The following is a 9,112-nucleotide window of genomic DNA, read 5'->3' as shown; positions in this document are numbered from 1 at the left end:
AGCTATTATATGAAATAAATAGATAACAAATAACTAAATTTGATTGATACATTGTTAACCTTTACCTTCAAAGTCACCATTCATAAAAAGCATAAATAATTTATCTGTTGATTAAGAGGCAACCTTAGGTTCAGCTTCACTATGAGGAGGAGCTCAGAAAAACTCCACAAAGAACTGCTAAAATAATCCCACTGCTGAGGACTACTCAGAAACCTAGGAGAATTTCATGAAGATTACACAAAGAAGAAGGTGAAGGGCATAAACAGGCATTTCACACACAGTCGCTCACACATGGCCTTTGCAGAAGTGGGTACTTACATTATACAAAATAAGTAGTAAAATGAAGGAAAGTTCCCTTCTCCTTAGCTATTTTTGCTACAGTTTAAACCTTGTCCTAGTAGTTTTGTGCAAGAGTTGTGACACATTCAGAAATGGAAATAGTATTTGTAGTACTGAAATAGGTCATTGGTTCATAGGTTTGTATGCAACACTTTGCACGCATACATTTGCATTATTCTGTTTTTAAAAATACACTATTTTTTTTCCTGCAGCCATAATTTGAACATCAAATTTGAACATGTTTGGAACACCAGATTTTATTATCTTCATTCAGACTTAGTTATTAATATTTTAGCACAGTAACCAATGTTACTTACACTGTATTCTGAGTTAAACTTGTTCTCCTTACAGACCAGATGCCTTCTTCACAAAGGCATGTCCTGGTTTGAGCCAGGGTAGAGCTAATTTTCTTTCTTGTCATTTTACTTTCAGCTAAGTCTCTTCTAAGTAGCTGCATTTGCTGAAATAATGGCGTTTTTCTCAGCCAGTGTCTTCTTCTAGGACTGGTAATTGATGTTTATAGTTACAGCTGGAGAATGGTCTGCAGAACCAAGGCCACTGCTCAGTTCTGAGGAACATCTTATGCTCCAGAAAGAGAAAAGGAGTGAAAGAGTCACACTTGCAACTTGTTACAACCCAGAAACACAGGGAGACACAGATCAGGCCAACGTGGTTTCTAAACTCCTTCTCAGAAAGGAGCCTTCGTTTGTCTGGATCAAACCTTGTAGTGTCAGACCTGGCCCACCCAGGGAGAGTGACTAAAATGTTATGGTCCAAGGAAATTGCCTGTTGAATACCCATTGATTAAATTAAGGCGAAATAACACTCAAGCTCTGTTTTTGACCATAAGATTTAATTAGAATCATGGAAAGAATAACTCATTGCACAATCATTTTGATCACAAAAGTACATTCAAGCTGTGCAGCCTGGCAAAAAATTGTGGTAAGGCTTGTGTTACTTAATGACACACACTAGTATCTTGATAGGTACTCAAAAGAAACGCAGCCACCCCAATGAAGTCAGAATAAAGTGGCTGTTGAGGACCTGGAGTAACACTTCTGGTCACCGATGTTCCTACACCCACATCTGAAGGTGCCACTTAACTGTATGGGTGCTTGGTGCCTTCAGACACTCTTCACACTGACAACATACATCCTCGTTTGCTTTTTAATCAGCTGTGTAGCGCAGATAACATCCTGGTCTCGTGGCAGCTGACTCTGACAGAAGTTCTCATGCGGCCTTTATGAAGCTCTGAGAATGGCAAGTGTTAAGATCCTCCTCTTGCCTGCGGAACAGAAGTTCTGGTACTTGCATCCCCTCTTAGCACTGGTCCTGCCATGCACTGTTGATGGGCGTTCAAGAATTCAGTAGCTTCACGCAGCAGATTACCCGTCACTGGGATGTTAATCCTTTGGAGAAATCTGCCCTAGAAAGAAAATGGAGATTACATAAAGAGTTTACATAAAGAAATGTCAGTTTTCAATGAGGCAATGCAAGTGAGGAATCTACCAGCCTTGTTAAGAAAAGAACCATATTCAAAGCAACCAAGAAGGAAGGTGGTCTTTAGAAGCTCAAGAAACAACAGAAGAGAAGTTTGTGAAGTTTAAAAAAAAAAAAAAAAGGGAAGCAAATTTAAGAGTTCAGATTATGATCAAAAGATTATTTCAAATCGTATTTCAATGTGGTTCCAATTCTTCTTCTTCCAAATTCTTAACGTAATCTTTCCTAAAGCTTCCAGCCTTGGCTGCTGTTTCTTTTATTTTTAGAAACATTTCATAGAATCTATATGTGGCCCTGCTGGAGCAAGGGCACTGGCATTGGAGCCAATAATCTGCAGAGAGGTTCCTTCCAATCTCAGTACTTTGGAATGCTAAGCTTACCACTGCCCCCTGGCAAGCAATTGAGCAGGTGCTTTACTTCCAAGCACTTCTACAAGAGCTGCACATGGAAAATGGTGTGTGCACAAAAGGCATCCCCTTTCCATGGAACTGTGCTGAAGCATCCTACCAGCATCCTGCCATGCAGGCCCCCACTAGACCCAGTCCTCAGAGGCAAGGTGTCCCCGGAATGGAATGAGCCTGTGCCCTAGGGATTATGACCCCCAGGTACTGCCAGGCTCTGTCGACTCCTTCCTGACACAAGATGGTGGAGAGAACCTTGCGAAAAAAGATTTAATCGAGGAACTTAAGCAAGGAAAGGCTACAGGAATGTTCTCTCCCTTTGCTTGGTGAGGAAACAACCTTCTAATGGAGAACCAGATGAAAGCCTAAGGAAGCCTTTATCCTGCACAAGCTGGCAGTTTTGAGAAGGCACCGCTTTCTGAAATGATCCTGTCCTACACCAGAGTAACAACCACCAACCTGTGCTCTGTTTCTCCATGATGGAAGGTCTCCACATATCTAACTGATGGCATTCCTTCCCATGCTCTGCCCATGCACCTTCACTCGATAAATGCAGGTGTAGTCTCCTTTTCCCCAGTTGCTCCATATGTCAAGTTTCAGAAACCGAAAGGCTCTGGGGATCTCATGCTGCAAAGAAGTCACATCAAAAAGTAGCAACACGCCTGGGGCGTAGGGAGTGAGAGCAGGCTCCACACATCTTCCTCTGCCAGCCCAGCCCCTGCTCTGGGACCACCTCCTGCCCCAGCTGGACAGGTAGTTTCTCCCTCCTTCCTTTCTCCCACCCAGGTGGCCAAGGAGCCCTGCAGAGCAAGTGCCTGGCCTTGGAGAAAGTGCCAGGCAGCTGTGGAAGCCTGAGGATCACTGGTGCTGGGAAAGGGCCTGGCAAACCAGCATTTCTGCCCTAGACACTTGCTCACACCCACTCACTGTACCTGCAGAGGGAAGGTCTGGTTCAGCTCCTTCTGTATGGCATAGGTGAATGTGCCCAGCAGAACTTTTTCCTTGGCTTCCTCATCCAGTCCCTTGGAGATAAAGCAGAGAGGAGCAGGTCAGGCTCCACCTGACCGAGAGGAAACGCCAGTGCCAGATCTGGGCCCTGGATCTGGGGGACTTCTGTATTCTGCTCAGGAAACGGTGGTGCTTGGGAGCACATGGGTCTCAGCAGACATGCAGAGAGCACCAAGTCCCCGTTACAGCTTTTCCCCACAGGCAGCTTCCAGCCCCCAGTGCCCAGCAGAGACTTACATAGACACTGAAATCTCGGGGGGCACTACCACGAATCCCCGGTGGAGAGCCTGTGCTGGAGGTGTGCTGCAAGGTGATGGCCATTGGCTGTATTCGTGTGGGCAACTGGATCAGCACCTCACTCCGAATCCCCTGGAAAGGCCAGCAGTATCCTGGGGAATAGTCCAGCTGAAAGCAGAGGGTAAGAGCAGTCACCTGGGGGGGGGGTGTAATGGGGACCATGGCACACACCTGCTGCAGAGCACTGTGCCCCTGGGCTCTGCTTGTGCTCACAATGAATGGCATCTTGGGAAGTGGACAGAAGTGCCCAGGCATCTCCCCAGCCCAGGAAAAGGAAGAGAGGAAAACATTCCAGCTGGGGGAAAACATCTGATACCCTGCACAGGGCTTTCAAGAAAACTCTCTTTCTGGCCAGCAAGCTCTGCAGCCTCACCCTCCCCTGCCCCTTCAGAAAAGGGACAGACAGAGCTGTAGCAGGGAAATGGGGTCCTGAAGGAGAAGTCCTTCACCCAGCAGTGACCAGGGAGGGTTGGCAGGAAGCTCGACTCAGCTCATTCCCCTTCTGATGAGGCACTAGGGCAGCTGCTCCTTTCTAGGGTAAAAAATCCTGTGGAAGACTGCAGGTGCCAGGCACCTCACCAGAGCTGTGGTGTGAGGCTCCAGTGAGGCTCTGCCTCAAATGACAATAGGCAACTGGACACCCCAACAAATGGCATACAATAGGGGAAGGGGGGGAAGGAGGAAAGAAATGTTGCCTGGAGCTCTGCGTATGACTGACCTACCACCCCAGACCACAGAATCCTGCAGATGGTGCTGCTGTTATCTTTCTCTCTGTCTGCAATGAGCAGAATGAATGATATACATGTCTCAAGGAGCCTGAAGACCTTGAGAAGAGATGTGAGGAGAGGCCATAAAGCTTATGAAGAGACAGCTCAGATAAGAGGGAAGTCATAAAGTTTGAGAAAAAACTGCTCCTTGACAGGCCCAGGTTGTATGCTGTTAATCAGCTGCTAATCAGGAGACACAATTAGGGTAAAAAACACCTAGCCAAAGCCTGTTAATTCTGCTGACACAGCAGATGACAAACTACAAGTTAGGTGATCACTTGATGGAACTTCCCAGGCCAAGTCAGGACAAGCAGCAATTGGCTGCTGGCTGTGGTACAGCAAGAAATGGACAACATAAGAGGAAGAGAGACTCTATAACCTCTCACTCCTCTTCTAGGATGGGACCACCACCACCCCCTTCTTCTCTGCCACAAGACCAACGGTACACCACTGGATCCTAGGGGCTGCTTTCCTCTCCTTTCTCCCCCTCCCTCTGACTTTTGGGTGGTGCTTTGTTTCCCCTTTCTTTATTTCTCTTTTCTCTCTATAGGATTACTCTAACAACTATAGTTGCAATGCCTACCAGTTCTGTCTGTGTCCAATAAAATTCTGTAGCTACACCCAATACTGTGTTATGCTTACTTTGTCCTTGTGGGATCCAACAAGAATGTCCACATTCCCAGCCTTTGGAACATGACACATGGCCTTAAGCAATACCACTGGCCTGAGGGGAGATGCCCCAGGGCTTGCCCCCCCACTTTTATAGAAGCAACAAGAGAAGCAGCAGTGATGTTTCTTGATGCTGTACCTGCACAAAGGTGTCCTGGACTGGGGCAGCACACCGGAGAAAAAACACCCTGCAGAGCCATGAAGGGCTGCTGGAGGATCTCTGCAACTGAATGGCAGACACTGAGGGGAGAAGAGAGCAGCTGAGTGCAGAAGGACCCATTCTCATAGGACCAGGTGGTTGCAAGCAACATCTAAGGCTCTCTGCCAACACCACACAGACCGCAACACCCCTGGACGTACCCCAGGACACCTGGGACATGGCCCTACAGGAATGGCAGCAGACTCAAGCCAAGGCCCTGCTCCATGCACAGAAGAGGATGACCCAGCCATATGCTTTTTTTTCCCAGGAAAGCTCCACAGCCTGGGAGAGGTCAGAAATGCTGCCTGGGGCAGGGCTGGGGTGGGCTCAAGGGACCTGGTCTGTCACAGCCCTGCTCCTGGGCCCTGTGGTTTGGTTCCACAAGGTTCCCTCTGCCTTGGAGAACAGAGTCTGCAGCATAAGCTGCTCTTGGGAATGCCAAGCAGGAGCCCAACAAGACAAGAGCAGTCTGCCTTCACCTGAGCTCTGCCTGTACCTGCACTTCTTAGGGCCCAGTCAGACATCCACGTGGTTGCAGACATGGCCTCCTGCATTTCCTGAGCTTCCTAGGAGAGACACAAATGAACAGGGGAAACACAGCCCCATCAGGCCTGGGCAAGAGAAGGGGCTCTACAGAGCAGCTCAACCAGCAGCCCCTGGCAAGGGATGGGAGTGTGGGCTGAGTGGGAAAAGCCCCCACACCAGCTGGCCCAGGAAGGGTGTGCAGGGCCCTGCACTTATCCCTGCCCTCTTTGCTGAAGTGCAGCATCACCTTCTTCATAGCAATGATCTCTGCAGCCATGCGTGACACCTCAGCCCTCAGCTGCTGCAGCTCATGGGCAACATGCTCCTGGCACTCAGTGAGCACATTCCTGCAGACAGAGAAAAGCAGATCTTGTCAGAGAGCTGCCCAGCCCCTCCTGGAGCTCCCAAACTCCAGAGGAGTAAGAGGCACAGAGGTTCTGGAGCTCCCTTTTCTTTCCCCCCTTTGCAAGTGCTTCTCTCCCCCTCCAGGTTTAGCAAAAGGCCCCAGCAGGAGCAGCAGACACAAGGCCTGGGAGCTGTGCAAGTGACTGCAAAAAGCACAGGAGTGTCTGCTGGTGCCCCACCAAAGGTGCTGCCAGTCTGGAGAGAAGAGAGGTCTCTTACCCTGGGGGCTTCCACAGAGATTCAGGATGTGCCAGCAGCACCTGAAAGAGACAGGCTCTGTTTGACCTCCAGGGCTTTCCAGAGCCAGTGGCCCCAGAGAGGCACAACAGAAGCTGCTGCTGCTTCTCTGGGTCACTCTCTGGGACCAGAGGATGGGGTGATTCACCCACCCCCTGCCTACACTGCTTATTTGCAGGACTTTCCTTGGGCCACTGACCTCTGCCAAATCCTTTGTCTGCAGCCTCCACATCAGCAGCAAGGCCTCGCAGCAGGCACCAGCTGTAATTCCCAGCACAGAGAGAGATTTACTTGACTGGGGTCTCTAACAGTCCCTGCAGCCACAGGCACCTCCTGCACCAGGGTGGATGAGGACATGAGGAAGGGGTGCAGGGGGAGGTCACAGCTCCAGGCTGGGACTTTACTCAGGGCTCTGCACAGCCCTGGTTCCTGGGCATGCTTTGCATCCTACAGCTATGCCCCATTTCCCCTGCATGCAGCGAGCACCCTGTGACCTGCAGGGAAGGGACCCATGGGTGCTCCAGAGCCTCTACCTCATGCTGGAGCTCACACCCTGCACCTCTGTGTGTCTGCTGACAGCAGGCCAGCACTCACCAAGAGCACCTAGGCTCATCAAGAAGATTATGAGGAGCCCCTCCTTTCTCAGGGGAATGATCTTTTTCCTGAAAAAGAGCAAGTCCTGGTGTTAGCAGCGCTCAAGGGCAGAGTCCTGCACAGGGACTCAGTCTCTTTCAAGCTGAGGAGCATTAACTTGTAGGGCAGTCAGGGGGTCTCCTGCTGGGGAGCACCTCCAGCTTCCCCTTGCTCGCCTTCACCCACTGGCACCCCCCATATCCATGTCTCCTCTGAACACATTGTACGCACAGGATGGAGATGGCTGTGCTAAAGCGTCTCTGGAGGGAGAGCACAGCCGCTGTCAGGCTGTAAGCAATGCTGAAGACCATCCCTGGGTAAAGAAAGCAGAGAAAAGCCTGAGGACCCTTCTTGAGGACTCCCATCAGGGCGTGTGCGAGGCCCCTGTGTGGAGGCAGATGCTGGTCCTATGAACTCCACCCCCATGAGGCAAGGCCAGGTTTATACCCTAGAGAGGGGGGCAGCTGAATGCTCCATGTCAGACGGCATGGGAGGGCCAGGGAGTACTCCCTTACTGGCAGGGCACAAAGGAGGCTGGCAGAAGGCCTTGGCCTCTCAGCCTTTACCATGCTGGGGTGCCCATGGTTACTACAGCATTCCCCAAAGACATGGCAGCCATCTCCCCATGGTCACACAGGTGAGGTGGACCCAGGCTTCCCTGGGGGCAGGATGGTGCTGTTTCTGCAGGGCCATGGGTCCCAGCTGAGCCAGGCAGGCTCATGGTTCAAACGTACGCTACAGGCAACTTACACTGGTATCTTCCTGCGGTGTGGATGGACACTGCTGGCCCTTCCCACCTGGTGTCCTGCTCCTCCTGAGATGGAGTGCGCCTATGGGGCAAAAAAGAGGGAGCCCTGCTTTGCACCATCTCCATGCTGTGCACACCAAGGCCCTGGCTCCCAGAGGAAGTCTCCCAGGAGATGATCCCATTGTGGTGGGACAGGGGAGCAGAAGCAGCAGAGTGGGATGGCACAGCAGCTTCTCACCCTGTCTGTCCCCTGACCCAAGCAGCACCAACCTGGCCCCAGGACCTGCCCAGTCACTGCAGGTTCCCAAGCCCTGGCACCACTGAGCTGCCCACAGTGCTTGCAGCTTCTCCATCGTGTCCCCTCAGCCCCCCTTTAGGCTCTGTGGGTCCCACCCACCACCTGATGTCCCTGAGAGGAACAAACCCTATTACCTGTTCTGCAGGACCCGAATGGCCTGAGCTGCACATGCTGCTGTGTTGCTCCTGGCTCTTCTCCTTGACTGAGCAGTACTCTGGATTCCTGCAGGAGCACTTCTTCCCCTCATCCTGGGAGGAAATGAAGCTCCCTGTGAGCTTGCCTTTCCTCCTTCTACTGCAGGAGTGTTGCCTGCCCAGGAGAGGCCACTTGGGAGAGAGCCCCAGACCTAATTCTCTGGTGACAGACAATGGCTGCCACAGGCACACAGCCCCCAGGATGCAGGCAGCTCTTTCCAGGCAGGAGGTTGAGAGCACAGCGCTGTGTGGTGCAGGGTGCCAGCCTGCTGTCCCCACCCGGTGTGACGTCACAGCTCTGACGTCACAGAGGAAGCTACCAGGGGGCAGGATGCAGGGAGAGGCACAACTGACCACATGGCACCGTGTTTTGTGTTTGGGCCCAGACAGCCTTGGAAACACCTCCATGCTTTCCCTGGTGCTGAGCAGCACTTAGAATCATAGAATCATAGAATTGGCTGGGTTGGAAGGGACCTCAGAGATCATCGAGTCCAACCCTTAAACCACCGTTGCAGTTGCTAGACCATGGCACTGAGTGCCACATCCAGTCTCTTTTTAAATATCTCCAGAGATGGAGAATCCACTACTTCCCCGGGCAGCCCATTCCAATGCCTGATCACCCTCCCCGTAAAGAAATTCTTTCTAATATCTAACCTAAACCTCCTCCAGCACAACTTAAGTCCATGCCCTCTTGTCTTGCTGAGAGTTGCCTGGGAAAAGAGACCAACCCCCACCTGGCTACACCCTCCTTTCAGGGAGTTGTAGAGAGCGATGAGGTCTCCCCCGAGCCGCCTTTTCTTCAGGCTGAACAGCCCCAGCTCCCTCAGCCTCTCCTCATAGGACTTGTGCTCGAGTCCCTTCACCAGACTGGTTGCCCTCCTTTGGACCCGCT

The 9,112-nt window shown here is 51.3% G+C and overlaps 1 protein-coding gene across 1 annotated transcript; it reads right to left on the bottom strand.

The window, feature by feature from the left end:
* Window positions 1–2,738: 2,738 nt before the first annotated feature.
* On the bottom strand, window positions 2,739–8,273 carry LOC115599919 (sperm-associated antigen 4 protein-like). The gene is made up of 9 exons (XM_030467604.1): window positions 8,161–8,273; window positions 7,731–7,810; window positions 7,212–7,293; window positions 5,953–6,052; window positions 5,677–5,746; window positions 5,121–5,221; window positions 3,486–3,653; window positions 3,173–3,262; window positions 2,739–2,867 (listed from the first exon to the last, which is right to left on the bottom strand). The coding sequence occupies exons 1-9, from the start codon at window positions 8,271–8,273 to the stop codon at window positions 2,739–2,741; spliced, it is 933 nt and encodes a 310-aa protein (XP_030323464.1).
* Between the last annotated feature and the right edge of the window lie 839 nt (window positions 8,274–9,112).

This window comes from Calypte anna, chromosome Z (assembly GCF_003957555.1).
Source record: "Calypte anna isolate BGI_N300 chromosome Z, bCalAnn1_v1.p, whole genome shotgun sequence".
Classification (NCBI taxonomy): Eukaryota; Metazoa; Chordata; class Aves; order Apodiformes; family Trochilidae; genus Calypte; species Calypte anna.
This window is presented reverse-complemented; position numbering and strand designations above follow the sequence as displayed.

Coding starts and splice junctions, on each gene's coding strand:
- LOC115599919 (XM_030467604.1), bottom strand. CDS start 8,273: ATGAGGGGAAGAAGTGCTCCTGCAGGAATCCAGAGTACTGCTCAGTCA. Junction 5,747..5,952: donor AGATCATTGCTATGAAGAAG/GTGATGCTGCAC, acceptor TGTCTCTCCTAG/GAAGCTCAGGAAATGCAGGA. Junction 3,263..3,485: donor CCCGAGATTTCAGTGTCTAT/GTAAGTCTCTGC, acceptor TTTATCTCCAAG/GGACTGGATGAGGAAGCCAA.